The sequence below is a fragment of the Macaca mulatta genome, chromosome 2 (genome assembly GCF_049350105.2).
Source record: "Macaca mulatta isolate MMU2019108-1 chromosome 2, T2T-MMU8v2.0, whole genome shotgun sequence".
In the NCBI taxonomy this organism is placed as follows: Eukaryota; Metazoa; Chordata; class Mammalia; order Primates; family Cercopithecidae; genus Macaca; species Macaca mulatta.
Genome location: NC_133407.1, coordinates 170,439,595 through 170,463,622, shown reverse-complemented (window position 1 = coordinate 170,463,622; position 24,028 = coordinate 170,439,595). Strand labels below are relative to the sequence as shown.

General features: G+C 47.7%; 1 protein-coding gene across 22 annotated transcripts in view; it reads left to right on the top strand.

Moving 5' to 3' along the window:
* Positions 1-24,028, top strand: part of BOC (BOC cell adhesion associated, oncogene regulated) — a 76,227-nt gene that overhangs the window by 37,862 nt on the left and 14,337 nt on the right. For 18 of the 22 annotated variants that reach the window (XM_077993936.1, XM_077993928.1, XM_077993935.1 and 15 more), the window contains 5 exons: positions 428-605; positions 1,261-1,539; positions 19,239-19,385; positions 21,748-21,891; positions 23,377-23,670. In XM_077993936.1, the coding sequence (XP_077850062.1) occupies positions 509-605; positions 1,261-1,539; positions 19,239-19,385; positions 21,748-21,891; positions 23,377-23,670 (961 nt within the window). In that variant the 5' untranslated portion in view covers positions 428-508. The remainder of the gene's footprint in view (positions 1-427; positions 606-1,260; positions 1,540-19,238; positions 19,386-21,747; positions 21,892-23,376; positions 23,671-24,028) is intronic. The other 4 variants (XM_077993937.1, XM_077993940.1, XM_028844626.2 and 1 more) reach the window with 1 other exon arrangement.

The window sequence follows — 24,028 nt, the reverse complement described above, 5'->3', positions numbered from 1 at the left end:
GCAGGGCACATGGCTGTGACCAGCTGGCCTTTTGCAAGCAAACGGTAAGAATAATCTCATCTGTTCTAGCATCTGTGCCAGATAGTCACTGTCCTGTGCCATGGATATGGCTGCAGGCTACGCCTCTCTGTATCCTCTGCCCCTCATCCTTGTTGCTGTCCATCCACTAGGCAAAACTCCAGCATTCTTACTACAATAAAATCACCTTCTAGCTAGAGAAAGAGCTCAAGGAGGCAACTTATAAGAAGCTTCTTTTAGATGAGAAATGGCATGATAGTGTTCTTTGGTCTTCCAGCAGCATGACCAGGTCTCTATTTTGAATGTTGCCAACAGGGAACAAGGGACAAAGCCAGGCCCCATGGCCACTACAGGTGCACCCCAGGCATCCTCATCGTGGCCATTGCTCTCCCTTTCTCTCTTACAACAGAGTGTTGCCGGGGACGGCAGTATCTCTTTGTGTGACCCTGGCGGCTTATGGAACGTTGGCTTCAGACCTTTGTGATACACCATGCTGCGTGGGACAATGACGGCGTGGAGAGGAACAAGGCCTGAGGTCACACTGGCTTGCCTCCTCTTAGCCACAGCAGGCTGCTTTGCTGACTTGAGTGAGTGCTTTCCTTCCCTTTTCCTGCCCTTACAGTCAAATGGAAACATTCCACATTCTACAATAACTCTTTAAAAAGGCCTTCTTTACCTGGATTTCGAAGAACACTTGATTCCCATTGGCCTTCAGGGACACAAGAATACAAGATGAGACATGATCCCAGCAACATCATATTGGTTATAGTTTGGTATTTGACTCATTTCAAAGCTATACCAGAGGAGGAGGAGAAGTAATAATAATAACTGCTTTTTGTTGTGCACTTACTGTACAATGTCATGGCAGGCAATTTACACATATTGTTTGCAAGCCTCATGACAACCTTGTGAGACAAGCAATATTAGCTTCATTTTACAGATAAGAAACTGACACTTCAAAAGGCTAGAGTCATATGGCTCAGAAGTAGTGGCACTGGGATCAGACTCAGGTCTGTCCAAACGCAAAGCCCAAGCTCTTGCCTTTACAATACATTCTCACTCCACATCTACTCTCTGGGAACAAAGGCAGGTTGGGAAATGGACAAGAGCAGTAGAGTCGGAGAAAGACCAGCTTCTCTGGTGACCACTTCTGGAAGACTTCCTGGGTGCAATGCTTCTAAAAACGTGATGTTGTTTTCTTGGGGGCATCAGTTCATTGCTGCATCCCTGTTCTTCCTCCAGACGAGGTCCCTCAGGTCACCGTCCAGCCTGCATCCACCGTCCAGAAGCCCGGAGGCACTGTGATCCTGGGCTGTGTCGTGGAGCCCCCAAGGATGAATGTAACCTGGCGCCTGAATGGGAAGGAGCTGAATGGCTCGGATGATGCTCTGGGTGTCCTCATCACCCACGGGACCCTCGTCATCACTGCCCTTAACAACCACACTGTGGGACGGTACCAGTGTGTGGCCCGGATGCCTGCGGGGGCTGTGGCCAGCGTGCCAGCCACTGTGACACTAGCCAGTGAGTCTGCTCCTTTGCCTCCCTGCCATGGTGCAGTCCCTCCTCGTCTCTTCCCACCCTGAAGCCCCCACCATCCATGCTGCCTCTTGTTAGTCTCAGCATAAAATGGTCCTTAACTGCTGAAATGTCAAATCAGAACGGTAGCTGCCTAGTAATGCCCAGTCATGGGGGACCCTTGTGCCCTTGGAAAACCTCACTCCAAGTAGAGGCTGTATCTGGAGTGAGTGTCTACAGAGAGGGGAATTGGTCAGTGCTCTTGACATGGCAGAACTGTTCCCTGGGCCCCAGAGCAGGGCCATGCCGTGCCTTCCTACTTGGTCATCTGTGGCTGCAGGTGCACTGTCCCAACTGCCCATGCCCCTTCCAGTCCCCTCCCTCCATTCTCACGATAGTTATACAGTTGGAGCAGGGAGAGACAAGACACCGAGAGACATGGGCAGGGCCATGTGTAGTGTGGACAGAGCCCACCCAGCCCAGACTTGGCCCTCTGTCTCTCTGGGAGGGGCAAGCATAGTCCAAAGGCCTGGAATATAAATACTAGAACATAATGAAAAGGAAACTGTGTGGCAGAGGGATAAAGGGATACAGAGAAAAGAAACAAGGAAGAGATGAGGTGACAGTTTGGACCAAGGAAAATGCCAGGAGAAGACTTCATACTACCTTTTCTTTTTCTGGTTTTGCCATTCTTTTATTCATGTTGTTATGCTCAGTATAGGATAGTTTATTAAAACCATTATGTCTGTAGACATTCTATTTGTGATATAGAAATTGTGTTATCTCTGACCGATAATTTTTCCTATTATGTGACAAAGAACATAGGTCCTCAGACCAACATGTGGAAACCTAGGGCCAAATGGCTTCTAAGGTCCCTCCCAACTGAATAATTCCGGTAAATTCCATTTACATGCACTCACTGATGGATCGTCCTCATGGCCACTCTTATTTCTTTTATGCTTGTGAAAGGTGTAGTTTTTACAAAATTACTTGAGTGTGTATTATAAAGATTCAACAGAGCAAAGTAAAGGCCAAGTGACTTGACATAGTCATAGCTGGTAAGGAGGAGCCTTACCAAGACAGGTGTTTCTAGTTGCCATTATACTTATTCTACCTTACGAGGACCCATTCTATGAGGCTAGATGGAAGTGAGTAAATAGACGTCCTACCGTTGCATATGACTGCCACTTGGTGTGCTGTGTTCCAGACACAACACATATACTATGATTTTCTACCCATTGTATGTATGGGCACATGAGACGTGATGGATTCAACACACCACTGAAGACTGGAGAGCACCCCTGATACCCATTCTTATATGCTGAGCCTGCGGCCAGGAAACTTAAAGAACTGCCTCCAATTTGGCCCCTTTCCTGGCGCCTGAGGTGTAGAAAATAGGGAAACTTGTTGAGACTTTAATGGTATTTGGATTTAAACTTTGAGAAGATTTCCAGGGCTTGTTCCCTCATGACTCAGCAGCACCCCCTTATCCCTGAAAGCCCTGCTTTGGGCGTCCACGTCGCCATCATCATCATCATCATCACCCTTGTGGATGGCGTGCTTCCAGGAGGTTCGCAGTGCTGCATCATGGGGCTTACCTAAGGCAGCAAACTTTTGAAATGCCCCTCTATCCAAGGCAGTTGGGTTCCCTGGGGTGTGTGAAGCTTGAGTCCCAGGAGGGAGGGTAGGGAGGGATGGAGAAGCAGTAAGGGAATGGAGGAAAGCCCCTATGTGCCCTCCGGTCCCCAGATCTCTGGAGGAGCTTCACTCTATGGGTCAGCGGAATGGAGGCTATCAGGATTCCTCTTTTCTTGGGAAAGTCAAACAGCCCTGCCCTTTACTCAGAGGCAAGGCAGAGTGTGTCCTCAGCTGTCTCCCTGAGGAGCCAGGCTGACACTGGGCTGCATCTCGGAGCACCCCCTCACAATGGAGCCACTCCTCTTTGTGGCAGAAGGAGCACCCATGGAATCTGAGTGCCCGGCCTCTGGGAAGCAGCCCGTGAGTGCTCAGGGAAGGAGGAGGCCTTCCCTTCCAGCTGTGCTTGTTGGGCGGGGGCTGCTCTGAGGCTTGGGTGAGGAAGGTAGATGGTGCAGAGGTAGGTCATCTCATCAAGTCAAGAAGGGCTGAGGTCAGAACTACGTTTCCTATCATTGTACCCTTCCCACCTCCACTTTCATATTTTCACATTGTAATTGCATTATAGAATGTTTAGGATATATAGAAAATAATCTCTCCTAAGCCTGCTATCTTCATATAACCACCGCTATCATTTTGGAGTATGCCCTTCCAGTCTTTGTCCCTCCTCATGTTTTTATTTTGTGATGATACAACAAATATACAGGTTCTTTTCTCTCTCTTGATGTTGTATGATAAGCATTCTCCATTGGCCATATGACCATGTTTACTTTTTTATTGAGTATAAAATGCATACAAGGCCTGGCACATAGAGATCAGAGATAATTATTACAATATGGCTTACACCTGTAATCCTAGCGCTTTGGGAGTCTGAAGCAGGAGGATCATTTGAGGTCGGGATTTTGAGACCAGCCTAGGAACAAAAATTAAAAAAAAAAAAAAGAAAGAAAGAAATAGCCAGGCATGGTGGCGTGCACTTGTATTGCTAGCTGTCTCGGAGGTGGGAGGACTGCTTGAGCCCAAGAGGCCAAGGCTGGGGTGAGCAAGCCTCTTACAAATGTGATGTGTTTCCAAAAAAACAAATAAATAAAATGCATACAGTAAAGTACACAAAGTGTACTAATCTTAAGTGAACAACTGATACAACTGATACATTTTTCATGTGTGTCCATCCATGTAACCATCCCCTACATCCCCTCATCCCCCTTCCTAGTTAATCCACCCTCCCAGCCCCTGTCAGTTCTTATGATCGTAATTACTAATGGTCCTAGAACATCTACCAGAATTCTACCCTTTTCCTGTTGCTGGGCAATTAGGGCGCCTCCAGTTGTTGATTATTACAAATGAGATGTGCCTTTTAGCAACGCGTGTGCCCTTAAAGAGCAACACTGCTCATCCAACAGGGAGGTTTTATCTGCAAATGGGCAGCACAAGGCTGTGGAGACTCAAGACCATAACCATTCATTTGGCCTAATTAGGAGCCAGGCTGAACCTTTTATTGTTTGGGAGAGGGAGAATTGGAGAGTGGAAGATTTATCTTGGAGCCCTGCTTCTGCTTCAAGGTGTATCTGTGTGAGGAGAGACAATTTATTAGCCTTCATTCTAAGAATATTCCTGGCCGCTTCTTTCTCTGGTGCTTGAGGGGATCTGTGGTTGGCAGAAAGGACAAAGGGAAGTGTTTGGTTGCAACCCAAGAAGGCACAGTGAGAGAAGAAGGGGCTTGTGCAGAAGCCGAGCTGGGCTTATTTGAAAGCCAAGAACTACTGGCTTGTCATTTAGACATGAATCAAAAGGCGAAATGTTTGGGCCTGACTAGAAAGAAGAAGTGCTGAAAGTTGAGAGAGCAGGCATGGGGGGCTGTGTCATGGAAAAGAGGGAGCTGGTGGAGTGGAACTGCAAAGCTTGCAGGAGGCAGTGACGAGGTGGCGGGCAGGCGGGTGGGGGCAAGTGAAAGGGGTGCTGTCTTTGGGTTAATGCCATTGGGGGATCTGGCCCAGACGCAGCAGTAGATTAAGTTTCTGAAAGCACATTCCTGAGCAGAATAGGGGCTGTGTTTTGCTGGTTGGCTGATGTATGAGGGAGGCCAAGTGGTAGACGGGATTACCGAAGGCATGGTCTGCATTTAGAGGAAAGACTGGGCAGCGGCTTGCCGGTGCACACACATGCACACACACACACACTCAGCATGGTAGGCTTCCTTTTCCTCTGGCCTCGTCTCCATGCTTTCTCATGTTCATCTTCGCACAAAGCAGTTGCTGTCTGGCTTACCTGGCAAGATGCTGCCTCCTCCATCCAGCCTCTAGAAATCACTGGGAGCTATAGGTCATGGGGCCTAGGACCAGGCTGGAGGATTCAGGGGTGGGGAGGAGGCCTCTAGCAGAGTAATTTTCTGGTCCAGTGTTGGGAGCTGGAGGGTCCACTTGTACTTCACCCTGACCAGGTGACATCATCTTTTGATTTTCAGTAAAATGGAGTCAGAAGTTGAATCACCTGAAGAGTCTCAGCTTTGCTGTCTCCCTCCCTCCACCCCGGGTTGTCCGGGCCGTGTGGGTAATGGCTGCTGCATGCTCTGTGGTGATGCCCATCTCGCTCTCCTCTGTGAAGGGTTTTTTATTTCCTATTTAACCTAAACTTTTTTAAAAAATAAATCTCTCTTGCTACTAATGCCCCGCTTCAGATCATCTTGTCTAATTCTTGGTTTTTGAAATGCTTTTAACTTTGAACTCCTTCCTTTCACTTCCCTTTCCCTTTTTACAAGCCTCACAGCAGGCAGCCAACCGCTCTACACAGCTCAGCTCCGCTCCTGAACCAACCGCAGACCCTGCCACCTGCCAGGGAGCACTTCACTCCTTCGTACTGGACCCTGAGTTCCACCTCAGGCCTGTTCTCAACACAGCATGGCAAGGAGTCACAACCGACTCATCAGAGCTGGCAATGGGAGAGCTGTTCTCAATCCCTTACTTCTAACAGTCAACCATTAATAATTATTTATTTTTAACCTTTAAAATTTTTTGATAATTTTATTCTCCCATCATCCCTGGTAGCTGGAAATAAAACAGGTGGTAACTAGGTAGCTACCTATAATTCTAAACTTGGGAATTTTAGTCCTCAAGTTAATGTGAAGTCTTAAGTTGCAGCTGGTGTAATTGTGAACAGATCGGTCACCACTCCTTAAGGCCTCCTAGTGCCAAGGCCAGGCATATACTCCTGAATGACCCTGTCTCTGGCATCAGAGATCAGCAGGTGAGGTGGCTGACAAGAAAGGAAGGAGTCCCCCTCGCCACTCATCCTCATGACTCTCTGACTTTGAGAAAATGTCCAAAGTGACCAGGGACTCTTTGTCACCGTAATTTAATTTAACCCACAAATAAAATGAAGAGCCAAACTGGTATAATGGAAAAAACAAGAAGCTAAAAAAAAGTTTTAAATTCTGGGTTTAAGCCTTAGCTCTGCCACTTACGTGCTCCATGACTTTCAGCAAATCACTTGGTCTTTAGACTGCCACAGCTGTGAAATGAACACAATAATTACATCACCAGTCTCATGGGTTTTTTGAGGCTAAATGGGAGAATGTATGATATTAGTATTTGAGAGCATTTTAGAAATCCCAGGCTTTATTTGTTTGCCCATGTAGTTGTCAGATATTTCTGGAGTGTCTCCTTTCTGGAGGCTCTGAAGCCTGTGTCCAGTGCTGTGCTGCCCAGCTCCATTCTGGGAGTGACTCTTAGGAAGACAGTCCAGAGGGTGGCAGAGCTTCCAGTCACAACCAGAACCAATAGAGGGCTGGCTTCTTATAAAGAGAGAACTAACCCATGTCCTGCGACTTTCTTAGTCCTTATATACATGTGTTCTCTAACTCAGATTCCCACCCCCAGCCGCCTTCTAGAGCAGCTACGGTGTCACGGTGCATTGTCAGTGTAGCCCGCAGAGCTGCTCACTGACGCTCCTGCGGGTTCTCTGCTGCCCACTCAGCTGTTGCCCCATACGGACAGCTGCTGTTTTGCACTGACAGGCTGGACTGACCCTGGCCTTCAGCATGGCGAATTCTACAAACAGAAGCTATGTCTCTTTGCTCAGCCCCCCTAATCTCTAATTCCCATCACACACTTCACTAAGGTCATCTAGGTTCTGACTGTGAACTAGAATAGTCCATAGTCCATTAAGGACCACCGTAGACATTTCTTTCTTAAAATATTTCTAGCTTCCTTTATCTCTGTATTAGGGTTCTCCAGAGAAGCAGACCCAATAATATATATGCACACACATATATATGTATATATCTATATATAATACATGTACATATGTGTAATATATTTAATTTTGTATGTGTATAATTATATATTATACAAAGATTTGTTGTAAAGAATTAGCTCGTGCACGCTGTAGATTCAGGTAAGAATTGATATTGCAGTCTTGAGGGTAAAAGCAGGAAACTCAGGCATGTTTTCTGTGTTGTCTTCTCTGGAAAACATGTCTTTGCTATTAATACTCTCAATGATCAAATGAGGCCTATCCCCATTAGGGAGGGTAATTATTTTACTCAAAGTAAAAGATTTTCTAGCAAAGTTGACACAGGAAATTAGCCGTCACAGTCCCCAACTGTCCACCTGAAATACACCACCTGCCTGGAGTTCTTTTGGAATATGTCTCTTTGGAGGCAATGTGAAGAAATTAGTTTCTCCCTAAGTCCAGCTCCCAGAATCATTAATGGCACCTTTAGACAGAGATGTTTCCACACTGCCAGGACAATGGCTATTCCTTAACTTTATGGAGCCATGAACTCCATCCAAACCTCAGGATGCTTTGCATTTCAGAGTTGGGTGGAGCTGCGCCTTTGGAAGATGCAGATACAGAGACCCTGTTGCCCCAGCCCCTACCAGAGATGCATTCACTCGTTGCAGAAACAGCTTCATGAAGCCCTCTCACCTTGGCAGGGGCATATTGTTTGGATTCTCTTTGGCCACAGGTGTCTCAGAGCAAAATTGTAGTTTAATTTGGGCAATCTTATTAAGACCATCCTTTCCTAATTTTCCCCTAGTCTTGATTTTTAAATATATATATAAAACCTAGGCCGGGCGCGGTGGCTCAAGCCTGTAATCCCAGCACTTTGGGAGGCCGAGACGGGTGGATCATGAGGTCAGGAGATCGAAACCATCCTGGCTAACACGGTGAAACCCCGTGTCTACTAAAAAATACAAAAAACTAGCCGGGCGTGGTGGCGGGCGCCTGTAGTCCCAGCTACTTGGGAGGCTGAGGCAGGAGAATGGCGTGAACCCGGGAGGCGGAGCTTGCAGTGAGCTGAGATCCGGCCACTGCACTCCAGCCTGGGTGACAGAGCAAGACACCGTCTCAAAAAAAAAACAAAAACAAAAAAACAAAAACCTATATCTTGATTTTTTTTCAAGTTTTTTTTTCTCAACTCCTCGGTGAAGTGTAAGGGTGGAGAGGATGAGAGAAGAAACAAGCGAGCAAGAACTCAATCAATAAAAAGAATTCGTCTTTCATTTCCAAGTCACTGTAATTTTCTTCCCAGAATATATTTTCTTACTCCAATTAACAATCTACGTCTTTAGTTTAATTTTGTCCTCAGTTCCTTCCAACTTAATGCATTCTATTTCTAAAGGCTTCTGTTAAATAAGACAAGACCAAAGTTCGTGAGTCCCACTTGAAAAACAGCAAAGCACTCATTCTCCAGTGCTGACTCCTATATTTGGATGTTTTGGACGTTGGTGCCCTAAGAATTGGGAAGCATTCAGAATTTCTAACAGGGCACAGTAAGATCTGGTCCTGGCCATTGAACATCTCTCAGTCTCATGGAGAAGGTGGACTTCGTTAACACATTAGTCATAAAGCAAGGCAGCGCAGTGAGTTGCCTGACAGAGATGTGAACAGATTTTAATGGGCGCTTGGAGGCTAGCAAGGATTCATTTCCATTTCAGGGGATTGCGGAAGACTCAGGAGGTGAGCCTTGAAGAATGTGTACACGACAACCTTGATTTTTAATTTCTGAGTCCTCACATACCTTTCTCAGACCTTTAACAACCAAATTCAGCTCTTAACATTGCGTATTCAGACCGAGACCCCGTTCCGTTTCTGGGATGGCACCGATACTGCCATAGAAAGTTTTATTTCCATAGTGAGATATTTCCATGGTGAACTCAATCGAATTCTTTTTTTTTTTTTTTTTTTTTTTTTTTTTTGAGACAGAGTCTTGCTCTGTTGCCCAGGCTGGAGTGCAGTGGCCGGATCTCAGCTCGCTGCAAGCTCCGCCTCCCGGGTTCACGCCATTCTCCTGCCTCAGCCTCCCGAGTAGCTGAAACTATAAATCGAATTCTTAATCTAGCCACCAGGTGATTGTCTCTCTCTCTCCATCTTGTTTGCCGCTCACCCCATTTCTCACTGTTCCTCATCTCTTTTCTCTTTGGGTATGAACACTTTCTGATTAAGAAAGAAGCTTCAGAGTGTTTCCTCCAGTACTCCCCACTTCCGCCCCCGTCTGGTTCAGTTAGCCAGCGACTCCCTGACAAAACAGGAGGAGCCATTTGCTCCAAATTGGAAAAACATTTGTGTGTTGGCTTGGGCGTCAGAGAATCCTGTACAGCTTTTTGCTTTGGGATGAAGGGATGGCAGTGAGAAGAAGGGTTGGAGGGAAAGAAAACACAGGTGGCTTCCTAAGCCGCCCCAGGAGGGGAAGGAGATGTGCAGCTGGAGAGGAGTGTGAGCCTGCCTTGGCTGGGAGAGCCAGAGAGACAGCTCCACACAGGGGGATGGAGTTGGAAAAGGAGAGCCAGCTTGAGCTTGAAATTTAGTTGTTCCATACCATAAGTTATGTATATTTTACTTTGCCAGCTGGGCAAGAAAATGACTGAAAGATGGCTGAGATTCAAAAGGTGCTGAGCAACTTGAGCATCTTAATAGGAAATGAACAAGGAATACCCTATAGCTTTAGGACAAAGTTACATCAATGCTTTCTGTTTTCTACTGGATGCAGGCAGAAATTCATAGCTCATAAGAACTGTCCCTGATATTCTGGTGAAATCTTCAAATGATGTTGGCCACTCTAATCCTATTAGCCCTGGTGCAAGTACCCAGACAGATCCGTGGTGTAAGTTCTGCTCAGAGCATCTTGGCAGCAAATGTCTGTCCCAAACAGCCAGGGATCCCATTCTATATTTATCAGAGGTCACTATTTACCAAATAGACCTCAAGTTCATAGTGCATCTTCTACCAAGGACACCCTTAAGGACTCTTAACCCACTCCACCCTTGTCCTCAATTCATTCTTTGCATTCACAGGCAAATGATTAAATACAATCCTGGGTTCATTTTCTAAGCTAAGAGAAAAGGGAAGGAGCATGTAGTATATTGATTCAGTGAGCCAAAACACAGTGTGAGGAGCCTTTTGCACCAGAAGCCAAGAGAAAGATTGATTTGCCGGCTTGAAATCACTGGACTCCTTTAAGGAGCATGGTGCAAGATGGTTCCTTTAAAGCAAAAATGAAAACCAAGAGAGCAAATGAGTCCTCGGTTCCCTCGTTTTTTAAAAACAGCTTCACACCTCAGCATCCCCTGTTTCTCGTGTGTGTGTGGAAAAGTTGAGCAATTTCTACTTTCACTTTGTTTTTAGACTTTCAGCCATTTTTGGTGTCTGGTAATAATCTTGAGCTTTATAGAACAGTGAGTCCGTCCTGCTAATTAGACGTAGTGTTCACATCCAAATTAAAGGATGATCACTTCATAATGAGAAAAAATGTAAACAAAAGGAAAAAACTTGCTGAAGTAAAAGCAGCGTTTCTTTTCGTATAGGGAGGATTGTGATTAATAGCGAGGTGCTTGCAGCCTTTCCCTCAGGCCCACTTTCCATCGTGCACTTTCTCCTAGCTTTCAGAATGGTGGTCCCTTAGCTGGCAGCATCTTGCTCTCCATCCCCATCCTCAGAAGGTTCCCACCTCCCTTGGGTTACTAATTCCTTCTCAGTTTTCAAGACTCAAGTATCTTCTCTAGGAATGTTTCTTGACCCCTTCAACTTCCAAGTCTGGAGTAGGTTCTCTTCCTGGTTTCCTTAGTGCCTTGGTTTTGCTTCCACAGCCCTTCCTTGTCTGTCTACCAGTAGGGTAGGAACTGTTATTATCTGTGACCACAGTGCTGTCTATGGGGCCTGGCACACCACAGGCCTTCTGTGAATACCATGAAAGAGGAAGACTCCCAGATAAAACATGTCTGAGGTCTAGAAGACCAAAAAGGGCATACAGAGGGTAAATTAACAATTTCTGAATTTCCTTTTCAAATTCTGATATATTAAAAGTTTTCAAGAAGTATATAAGAAAGGATAAAGCAGGAACTCAGGATACAAAGAGATTAAAGATACAAATGGATTCAAGAAAGGTTTAGAAAAATTGATGAATGTCAGAAGCATAAAACAGCATTTGAAAGAAACTGAGATATTTGGAGGAAATTCTGGAACCTCAGGGAGATGCCAGTGAATTTGGCTCCATGACCTAACACAGGGGTCCCCAACCCCCAGGCAGCAGACCAGTACTGGTCCATGGCCTATTAGGAACCAGGTTGCACAGCAGGAGGTGTGCGGTGGACCAGCAAGCATTACCATCTGAACAGCACCTCCTGTCAGATCAGCAGTGGCATTGGATTCTATCAGAATAGAATAGAATAGAGTAGAGTAGAGTAGAGTAGAGTAGAGTAGAGTAGAGTAGGTTTTGCCATTCAATAGAATAGGGTTCACCATTAGAGGGTGAACCCTACTGTGAACTGTGCATGTGAGGGGCAGTTGCACACCCCTTATGAGAATCTAACTAATGTCTGATGATTTCAGGTGGAACAGTTTTATCTCAAAACCATCCCTCCCAGTCTCCCCACCCCGGTCCATGGAAAAATTGTCTTCCATGAAACTGGTCCCTGATGCCAAAAAGGTTGGAGACCACTGTCCTCACATATACCTCAAGGGGCAGCTCGGAGTGGGTGGATGGGATTGGTGCCACCAAGGCTGATGGGAGAATGCAGTTCCCAGGTGTGTGGGAAGAAAAAGCAGGCTTCACTGCCCTGTGTCTCCCACCTGGAGTTCTGTTCCTCAGGGCCACACCAAACGGCCATCCCCATTCTCTCTCTGAGCTCCGCAGCCTCCGCTTTCTCTCCTCCCTCTCTTCCTGCACAGGCCGCCAGCCCTTCCAAAGGCTGTGCCAGGATCCAGCTCTGGCTATGATGAGTCCAGACCACCAGGACTCACATTAATTTTCCCACTGCTAAGTTTATAGTTTATATTTGGTTGATCAGAGAAATATGTGTGATGTGGGTTGCTGGCAAGTAAATCTTTTTTTCCTTCTCTTTCTTCAGTATACTTTTTTCCTAACTATTTCATTCCTTCAACTAGTCCAAAAGAAACTCCCCAGTTCTGCTAACCAGCCCTACCTCAGAGCAGCCCTGAAGTCGGGTAGATGAGATGGTCTACAGACCAGGCATCTTCTGTGTTCATCTGGCTGCCAGACCCAGTGGAGACATGGCTCCATCCTTGACTTGTCTTTGAGGATTAATCGCATTTCTTGTTCTCTTATGTCTTTTTTAAAAATAAAATATTTTTAATTGGTTCAAGCCAAGAAATTCCTGAAGCCTTAGGCCAATTCATTGCAAATCATTTAATGACATTGCAAAATAGGTTCTTTTTAGTCTCTCTCGTGCTTCCTCTCCCACTCCTCCCTTCTGCTTTCCCCTCCTGCCCACCCCCAGATTTCTCTCTCCTGTCTTGACTTTGATTTTCAGCCCTCATCCCCCAGTCTCTTTCATCTCTTCTCCAATCTCATCTTTCTTTCACTGCTCAAATCTGGGTGTAAATCCCACCTCAACTCTCAACTGAAAGGAAAAGACAGAAACAAGATTTAGCAACTAATGTGTTTGGCATCTACAAAGGTTTGGTTTTTCTTCTTCTTCTTCCTCCTCCCCATGGAAACTGTTTTCTTTAAATACAAAAGAGCATGCCTTGCTTTCATCAGAAAGTGTGTTTGAAAAATTTCATGTCATGTTTCCATGGTTGTCAGGAGAGAGCTTGGGAGCCAAAATTATTTGTGCAATTGGACAGGCAAAAAAAAATCCCAAAGAGAGCAAACATATTTATCCAGTCTCCCTGCCTGCAAAGGGAGGAGCACTACTCACTCTGCCAGCCATGTTTCTAAGTGTCTCTGTAGGTCACGGTGTTGACTTAGGCTGGAGTGCTGGTGGAGGTGGTGAGGACTACGCTGGAGAACACCACGCTTGTGAATTATTGTGTCCTGCCTTGTCTATGTGACTGAAAGCTCCCTGTGGTTAGCAGCTATGTCTTTGCTTCTTTGTATTTTCTGCAGTGCTTGGCATAACAGACAATTCTGCAGCACCTGGCTTGCTAAATGAATGACTCGATGATGACTGGAGGGATGGTATTTTACCAAATGCTGGTTTTGTCCCACTTTGTGGGCTGCAGGGGTCTATGTGCCAGGGCTGAAAGACTTATTCACTACCCCAAATGCATGGCTTCTGAGATGCCTGCCCAGCCCACAGTAAACCCCAGCCACTCACCGGGTGCCAGGCTTTCTGACCTCATGAGAGCACCATGAGGTTCCAGCCTTTCCTCTGCTTCTGTAGTTGTCCCACATCCTCAGCAGATAACTGCCGTGGCTTTTCACTTGCAGATCATTTTATTTCAGAGGAATAACCTTGGGGTCATGCCAAGCCATGGTTCCTCAAATGACTTGGGGATCGAGAATTGTGTTGGGATTCTTTGTCCATCAATGAAGCAGTTTGGGCCACAGGCGAGCCCCCATATTGGCCAGAGGCAACATAGCGAGGAGTGTCAAGGACGCTTTGTCTTTTCAGACTCTACAGCCAAGTCTCTCTGATAGCCATGAGCCAGGTCAGAGAAAACTCTTAGTAACTTTACTTCTCCTGCACCTTGGGTGTCTCTCAAAAAGGGACTGAGGTGCAGGGAAGGACCAAAGGATCAGCATGCCACTGAGTAGTGCTCCATTAGGGCAGAATCCTTTGTGCTTTGTAGCATTAGCCACAGGCACAGTAAGCTGCTGCAGGGACAAGTTGAGGCTTGCAGGTTGTGACAGTTGGGGAATAGAATTATCCATCAGCCCAGAAACCTGTCAGTGGTCCTGAGGCTGCTAAGCCATCCTGGCAGCATTGCCACGTGAGCCCCTTGCGGTGCCCCATGACCTGGTGGATCCCATCCAGACCTCTGTAGAGGAGTGCAGGCTTGCCCTGTGATCCCCAGGAACAGGCGAAGGGTAGGACAGGACTGTATGTGAGAAGTACCCTCATGGGTAGAAGGCCAAAATTTCTTTAAGCGTTCAGCAGAGCTCATGGATATGGGGATATTGGTAACTCCATGCAGCATCCAGCGGATGGTGGCATCTTCTCTTCTTACTTCAAACAGAATCGAACTTCGATTTGCAGCTTAAAGGAGGATGCAGGAGAAGACTGAATGAAGAACTCCCTTGGAAGTGATTGTTAGGTTTATGGCTTAGACCTGGGGCATTTAACTGAGACCCAACACATTCTGTAGTTGGACACGTAAAGTCCATGAAAATTGGGGGATAAGCTTACAATTAATATTTGACAATTTGTGTTATGAGAATGCATGAACATACACCAAATGTAATTTAATTCGTAGCTCTGTCGAACCTTTTATTAATAAAGGAAAGATACTAGAAGGTGGTGAGAAAGAAATTCAAGAGACACTCAAGATAAAATGTGCCAGTTTGCAGTTTCACATGTGATCCTGCCGATGGCAGCCACATCCGTGTACCTTTGACAGTCTTTAATTTGCTTTCTGTTTTTCCCATAGCCAAAAGGTTCTGTGCCTGATGCGCCCTTTGAATGTGAAGAGAAAGCACAGAGTACATTGTATGATGTGTGTCTGAACACATCCCTGTAACCTCTGTGTTCAGAGATCATACAGAAGTGATGTATCAGAGTGTACTTCTTCCCTTTGGAAACTGAGCTCCCAGAAGGAAGGAACTGGGCCGGGGTCTATATGGAGCCCAAAATATCATGGGCTTTCTCAGAAATCGCAAAGTTCTGTGACAAGTAAATAAGGTCCGTAAACTCAGAGATGGCCCCAAAGACCAGGACTTCTGACCTGTTGGGAGCTGAGAAACAAGATTGGGCCTACTAGCATTTGATTAATGTGGACAAGTTAATGAAGTAGCTGGAAAATGCACCAAAGAGAGGATGCGAAAAAAGGGTGTGAAGGGAGGGAAGGTAAGAGGATTAAAGCTGCAAAAACATTCCTCTAATGGATTTCTCAAACACACCAGCCAACAGGCAAGGGCAGGTGTCCTGTCAAACCATTTCTCCATGAAACCTGATCCATCTTTCTGCAGCGGAGGCCTGCTAACCCCATTTGTAATTGAAGGGCCTGTCCCTTATTTCCAGTGAAGCACGCTGAGCAGCCCAGGGACTCGGCCAGGAAACCGGCTTTGCAGACAAAGGGGCCTGGGAACAGGCTGGTTTCCTTCATGTGCGCCAGCTAGAGCTCCTCTCTGCATCTGCCCCGTCTGACGGCTGATTAGGCTCTTATTGATCATGAACTCCCCACCCCTCCCTGGCCCCCCTTCCTGTCCAGAAACACTAGAAAAAGGGAGTCCTCTGATTTTCAGATCATTCATCACTTCATTATTCTGCCTTTGATCCCTTAGTGAAACTCAAGTTTTACTCGAGCAGCCAAATTGGGAGTGTTTTAAGCTAAGGCTTAAGCTTAGGAGGCACGGGGGGAGCAGGGATGGGGGTAAGATGGACAGGGCCAAGAACCAAACTGCTGCTTATTTGTTTTGAAGCCAGGAAGGCTCGCCTGCCAGTCGCCGCTTGTGGGGAGCTGGATGTCCAGCTGGGGTGCCCTCCGTCCTGCCTGCACAGGCTGTTGTGCACATGTTGGCATCAGAACAGAGGGGCTGTCTGGCCGCATGGCTGACCAGTGCCCAGCTTCATGCTCCCCCACTGCACAGCCTTCTGTCTCCAGCTGAGCAGCTGTCAGAGGGTGCAGCAGAAGCCAAGAGGGGATTAAAAGGGCCAGTGTTTTCTACCACTGGGTTACTGAGGTGGGTGCCTGGCAGAGTACATGCTCCCTCCGTGCCTGGATAAGCCCTCAATTACAACGGGCAGGAGCCTGGGGCAGTGAAGACGGAGATGGCGTCCTGGTGCCAAACTCCTTTCAGTTGCTTACATCTTTCTTGGAAAATGATCTGCTAGGTTTAAGTATATTCTTTGCTTAAGGCAAATATCCTTGGAATGAGGTGAAGAAAAGGAGGAGGAAAAAACAAAAACCTATTGGTGGAGTAGTTTGGGATTTATTCGACCATAGAGGAGAATGCTTCACAGCGCCTGAGGAATTTTCCAGATGCCCCTAAGCTCACAATCACTCACAGCTCGCTTTGTGGGGAGCCTCCTGACTTGGCAGGTACAGGGCGCACTGGCCTGAAGGAGGATTAAGGCCTTTGCATTTTTTAAGTGAATTGCTTTCAGAAAACACAGTTACCAATATTTAGCAAGAACATGTTGAGCTCAAGCAATTCCTTTCCCATAGTCCAAACCTTCCTCCTCTCTGAGAGGAAACTCATTAGCTATCTTGGCTGAGAGGCTCAGCCGGGACTGGGCTAAATAATTGGTGGGACCAAATGCAAAATGAAAATGTAGGGTCCCACGTTCAAGCATTATTAAGAATTTTCAGATGGTGAAAGCAGAGCATTAAACCAAGTGGTAGCCCCATCAAGTGCAGGGGCAGGTTGCGCACCCATCAAGCTGGTCTTGGGCTCAGACTTCCAAACTGTATTTATTTAGCAAGGATTTAGAAAGCATTTGCTGTGTCCTCAGTACTATGCAATAGAGCTTGGGGTTGGGGTGAAGAGTGAAAAATTAATAGGCTTCCCACCAGGAATTTATAATTTAGTTAGGGTCAGATATCACACACACACTACTAAATAATTTTGAAAACATTATTTAGAAGCCCAGGAGGGTTTACACTTACCCATAGGAAGGAATCTGAGAGATCTCACCTTGACCCGCAGGCATCATGCTTGTTCAGCCTGGAAAGTGAAATGGGGCAATAGAAGGGAATCAGACAACCAATCCCTGATTTTTTTTAAGTTTTTTTTTTTTCCTGTGGGTACATAGTGTGTGTGTATATTTATCAGGTACATGAGATGTTTGGATACAGGTACGCAGTGTGAAATAAGCACATCATGGAGAATGGAATGTCCATCCTATCACTGTTTCCACATCACTCCTTGAATGTCATGTATTTCTTATAGCACATTTATTGGACCTATTTCACTTCTTTCTTCAGATCCCGCATAACCTCTCAAGAAACATTCTATTTTCAAAATAACTTTCACTGGCCACACTTAGATATAATGTTCATAGAACATTCATTGTGCTAGGCTCTTGTCCATTTCTTCAAAATGTAGACCAACTTTATGAATTTGAGTTTCTAGGCAGCATAATGGGCATCTTGTACCTAACTTGTGGGGCTCAGCTTCCAAGATACTCATTCATTCATTAACATTCATTCATTCATTTATTCATTCAATACTTGCCAAGTGTGTTCTTGGGGCCAGAACCTGGGTTAGGTTCAGGGGACACAGACAGGAACAAAACTTGGTCCATGCCCCAAAGAGTTCACAGTCTAATATTGTAATCAAAGGGACATCAATCCTTTCACAGAAACAAAATCTTTTTCCTCCCCTGTGTTGGTTTGAATTGACTAAGAGCTGCTGGGAAGTTCCATTACTTGGGAAGCCTCCTGACCTCACTGAATACCTTAATCACCAGGCACTGCTAGGGTGACACCAGTTTGTTTTTGGTAATTATCTCTTGTCTTCTGTGAGAAACCTGATTCCAGCCCTCTCTGGGTCTCCAGTGGAAACAACAGCAGAGGCAGGTGCAGTCTTGCAGTGAAATTGTAGTCAGGCCCGATGCTATCAGTCCCGGGAGCTGAGCAGAATTTGGTGTGGCCAGCATTCGGAGACGGTGCCTCCAGGGCTTTCTGACTACCTTTAGGAAGAGAGTGTCTGGGTAAAATATTTCCATCTGTCTTATACTCCATTAGTTTTATTTCTCCTCTTAAATTCAGCTACAATCCTGAAAACCAGATTTCCAACTTGGAATGCATGCAGTTTTGTTGTGCAAGTGGTCCCTGTTTTACTGAGCGACATCAGTGATTTGGCTCATACAAAGAGAGATTTGTTGTTTGGACTCTTGGATTGCTTGGGAAACATTCTGCTCTTATTCTAGATGGATCTCCATCCTCTCCCACTTTAGATCCCATGGTGGCAAGCCAGGAGAGATGGCCCTGGGGCTGCCAGAGACCACAGCCTCATGTCAGGACCTCGGCTCCTCCGCAGTCCACTGCCATTAAGCCACCCTGGGGCACTGCCTGTTGTCCTGGCAGATTCCTCTTTGCCTTAGAAAACCCTTAGGGTATCCAGAGTCCTGCCCCCAGCCCCAAGGAAGGATCCTCTGTGATGCGGGGTGTGGCTCCTGAGCAGCAAGTATCAGCCTTCTGGTTACAACCATGGCCATCAATCAAGTGCAGTCTCAGGCCTATCGCTTGTCATCGTGGATGCCTGAGGAGAACCTGGGAAGGCTGTTGTTAATCAACTTGGAGAAAAGACATCAGCATTCTCTTTTATTGTTCCCTTCCATCTCTGTTAGCTGAGCCTTCTGACAGCTCTGCTAGGACATTTGTACCTTGACCCACCCCATTTCTGGGGTGGATAAGCAGAGCCAACCTGCCCCCACATCTCAGTGTAACAGATGGTCTGAGCCAGAGGCACCGCTTGATGGGATTCCCTCTGCACCTTCCCCCAGCTTGTATATACAAAGTGAACCCCATCAGTGATGAGGGCCCCACATTCTTACAAACTCGTGTAGACAACAAGGGGCCAGAGGAAGAACTTGGAGGATCCCCTGATATCCCCCTAGGTGTGAGCTTTGTCATGACTGGCAACACCAAGGCACAAGCCCACCCTGAAATGTCACACTTTTGCTCTGCTCTCCTCCAGCCAGCACCTTCCCTTCTCTTCACAGATCTCGAGGACTTCAAGTTAGACGTGCAGCATGTGATTGAAGTGGATGAGGGAAACACAGCAGTTATTGCCTGCCACCTGCCTGAGAGCCACCCCAAAGCCCAGGTCCGGTACAGCGTCAAACAAGAGTGGCTGGAGGCCTCCAGAGGTGAGTGGGCGGGAACCCAGAGGCCGAGGCTGAGGCCAGAAGGGAAGCTGGCCTTCTCCAACCGCTCACTGCTCAACAAAGCTAGGGCAGCTGCGGCTGCCTCACAAACCCCCTCACCATGCCAGCAGCCCTGTCCTCATGCTGGCCAGCTGTCCTCCTGCCTTTTTTTTTTCCTTTTAAGAGACAGGATCCTGTTAGGTCACTCAAGCTGGAATGCAGTGGCACAATCAGAGCTCACTGCAGCCTCCATCACCAGGGCTCAAGAGATCCTCCTTCCTCAACCATCTGAGTAGCTAGAACTACAGGCACATGCCACCATGCTTGGCTAACTTTATTTTTATTTGTTATAGAGACAGAGTCTCGCTATGTTGCCCAGGCTGGTCTAGAACTCCTGAGCTCAAGCAATCCTCCCGCTTTGGCTGGAATTACAGGCTTGAGCCACCATACTTGGTCATGTCTTCTTTCTTGATATGTAGTCCTGTAGGGTCCCAAAGTGGGTGGCTTCCATTACGGAAGTCCTCTGTCTTAGCATGAGGAATTTCTTTATCCTTTCAGGCCCCAGAAGATGATTACTGAGATGCTGCTGTTCCATCCAGGCTCTCAGCACGTGGTTCTGCATGCTGCCTGTGGAAGCTCTGTGCCTCCCGGCACACACAGGAAGGCTGCCTAATAAGCCCATTCACGGAGCCCCAGGGTACCCTGGCAGGAGGTGGAGCTCTTCCCCATGCATCAGAGCAGTCTTTGCAGTGGACTTTATTTTTCCCTCTCCCTGTTTGCATAGTAAATGCAGTTATCTCAGCTGTCACAGCTCCCTGCTCAAGCCACTGTGGACAGACACGGCAGCAGGTCCAGAGAAGCCAAGACTTGGTCCACAGAATGCCAGAGGGGAAGAGGTTGTCCCTGAAGTCAAAGCCAGCCTCTTTTCACAACTAACCCTGTACTCGAGGCCAAGTAGACCTTACTTAACCTGACACCACAGCTCAAAATGTATACCTTTTAATTGCTTGAGCCCAGGAGGCTGAGGTTGTAGTGAGCCAAGATCGTGCCACTGCACTCTAGCTTGAGTGACAGAGTGAGACCCTGTCTCAAGAAGAAAAAAAAAAGTATACCTTTAAAAATATACTCTAGATTTTAAGATATTTTTATCAACTCTTTCTGGTTATGAAAGGAACATATGTTCATTATAGAAAACTTAGAGAATACAGAAAACTGTTTTCAAAAAGGTAAAACCCCTAATCCAACCACTCAGAACCAACTGGAGAGTGGGGGAAGAAGAGCATTAATCCCTACTGTCCCCAGCAGAAGGTTGGCAGCAGCCTCCGAGAGAGGCCTGCCTGCCCCACCAGGGCCAAGGGTTTCTCCCACTCCATCTGGCACTTGCTAAGCAGCTCATACCTGGGTGGCCCAGCAGCAGGCAGGCACCAGGCTTGGCAACAGCACAGCTCTCAGGAGGGGCCACCAGGGCAAAGCTCGGCACTGACGGCCATAGCTTTACCTGCCAGGAAGCCAAATGCCACCCTAGTTGCTGGGGTGTCCAGGAGCTGTGAATCTGCCTCCTAGTTACAGAACCTGAACACCGCTGGGGCACCAGCCCATGGCACCCGTGGACCAGGAGCAAACAGAGCCTAACAGCCCCCTGATGTGGAAGAAAGGATTTCAGTGGCATTCATGGGGAGGACAGTGGTTAGAAGTCAGAATATTCCTCTCCAAGTAGCAGAAATGCAATAATGAGGTGATTCCGAGTGATGGCTATGACTGATGGGAAGATTTGCTCATCATTTTGGGAAGGGAGAATGAGGGGAAGCTCCAAAATCCATTTCCTCCAGGCTTGCAGGAATGATGATCTCATCTCTCATGTGTGCAGCATGGACCTCTCAGTCCTTACAATGGCCCTGAGGCAGCATACATTAAGCCTTTTCACAAATAAGGAAACTGGATCAGAGTGATTAATTAACTTGCCCAAGTTACATTACACAGTGAATACCCAGCAGACCCAGAGCATGAGACCATGGCTGATTCAAAATCCTGCTTTCTTTCTAGCCTCCCCTAGCTCCCTTGAAAGTATAAAATGCTCTTCCATAGACCTATGCCCTAAGTTGTGGCAGTTAGCCAGTCAGCCAGTCTGTTAGCTGGTTGGTTAGTTACCTTTTCTCTCTGGCACTCTGTCCCGCTTGTTGCAAGGTTTTATGGGGAGAACAGCATCTTAGGCTTGGTCTTGTGGGGACTTAGGTGGACATCAGCTCCTAGGGCCTGCCCAGCCTGTTCCTCTCCCTTCGTGCACCTCTCCTTTGTGGAAGCTGCAGAGTGAAGCATTCTGGACCCAAATCCATCCCGTCTTCCCCTGGCCCTGCCCTTTCCACAGGTAACTACCTGATCATGCCCTCGGGGAACCTCCAGATTGTGAATGCCAGCCAGGAGGATGAGGGCATGTACAAGTGTGCGGCCTACAACCCAGTGACCCAGGAAGTGAAAACCTCCGGCTCCAGTGACAGGCTGCGTGTGCGCCGTAAGGCCCGGGCCCATCTGCTGGGGGACGGGGGGGATCACTGATGGAAGGGCTCACAAAGATAGAAAGGGAGGTAGATACCTGGAGGTGCCACATCCAAGCTACAATTCTGTGTACACTGGCTTTGGCCAGGGGGAACACCTGGGACTCAGCCAGGGGTTCTCTCCCCTCTGGCCAGCCTCAGGGCCAGCGTCTCACAACACACAGCCCTCAGGCCTGACTCTGGCAGGTGACTGTGCCTGCTGTCACACCTGCCTGTTGGAAGGTTTCCTTCACCGTTACTTTGCGATTGGGATGGGTCAGTATGTGTGTGCTGGGGCAGGACGGTGGGTCTCGTCTCAAGCTCAGCAGCAGACACAGCACGTGCCTTGCACAGACGCCCACATGGAAGGCCTCCAGGCCGCCGTTCTGCCCTGCATGAGGTCCCTGGGCCTGCACTCTCTGCATGGATGAGGTGTGCCCAGCACCACCCTCTGGTGAGCGTCCAGGAGGCCCACATGCTCTCAATGCACAGGAAAATAGCAGCTACCTTTCCATGCACTTGTCTGGAGTCCCTGCCTATTCAGAGAAGTGGCGTCTTACACGGAGTTAGCTTAGAGTTGGCACCAGAGATGGAGTCACTGTGAAACTAATGAAGCGAAACTTCCGTGGTCCTTCACTCACTGACAGAGGCCTCAGAAGGGCCTAATTTCATATGTAGTGTTTTCCATTCTTTTTTGGGCCTTCAAAACTGTATAAATTTCAGGTTTTAGAAAACCTGGGTCTGTCCCTGGTTGGCATATAAAGCAGAATCACACGTGGTCCCTGTGCTCCTCGAAGGTCGCTGAGGAGCGGCACACATTGGAGAGTCAACGTGCCTTTCAGTGAGTTCTGTGCAGTTTGTCCGCAGTGTTAGAAAAAGATTACAGCTTCCCCAGCTGTGTCCTGATGAAGTACATAGTGATTTGCATTTGGGGACCTTGCAGTATGAGAAATGCACGTGTTTAAACAGTGGATTCCATTCAGCTCAGCCGGAGGCCGGCTCTGAGATGCTCACTGTGAGGGACACTTGGGCCTGAGAACCATAGGGTGGGGCTGGGAGCATGGCAGATCCTTGTTTCCCATCTCATCCTCAGCCTCACAGTGCTCTTACTGAGGGCAAGCAGAAAGAAACATCTGTACCATTTAAACTGCCTCTCCGTTCCCTCACCTTTCTCTCCTTGCCAGCACACATCGTTAACTGTGCATTTGTTGTGTTGATGCTGCTGTTCTTCTGTGTTGTCTCATTTCTCACTCATGACAGCTCCCTGCAGAAGAAGCCCTTGTTTCTGATAAGGACACCAAGCCCCAAGGGAATTCTGTAGCACGCCCCGCTCTACCTAGGTTGAAGGACCTGGAATGGCTGTTTGATCCCATCTCCGTGCTCTCTGGGACTGCCTCCTGGGGATGCTCTGCAGGACATCCTGGTCCACACGCCTTCTGTCCTTGCCCTCCTTGCCCCTCCAGGTTCCACCGCTGAGGCTGCCCGCATCATCTACCCGCCGGAGGCCCAAACCATCATCGTCACCAAAGGCCAGAGTCTCATTCTGGAGTGTGTGGCCAGTGGAATCCCACCCCCACGGGTCACCTGGGCCAAGGATGGGTCCAGTGTCGCCGGCTACAACAAGACGCGCTTCCTGCTGAGCAACCTCCTCATCGACACCACCAGCGAGGAGGACTCAGGCACCTACCGCTGCATGGCCGACAATGGGGTTGGGCAGCCTGGGGCAGCGGTCATCCTCTACAACGTCCAGGTGTTTGGTGAGTGTCTGCTGTGGACTGTCTTCTCCTTGGCCTTCTCTCTGGTCTGTGCAGCCTTTCTAGAAACGTAACCCAGGCTCACGGAGGGTTTGCGTCTTGTGAAAGGCCACATGCCGAGTGAGGAACAGAGGCAGGCTGAAGAGTCAGTGCTCTTTGGATCCCAGAGCAGGGGCACACAGTCCTGGAGCCCTCCTGTCATGACTCTGACGGTGGAGACGTCGGACCTCTCCCTCCCTCTACTCTGCCCTTAGGAAAAAGCAACAGCCGAAGGGCAGGGGGAGCTGCTCCTAACTGCATCCCTCCCCGCCCATCTGGCCTGGGACAGAAAGACCCAGTCCTTCTCACCCTGCTCTGGTTT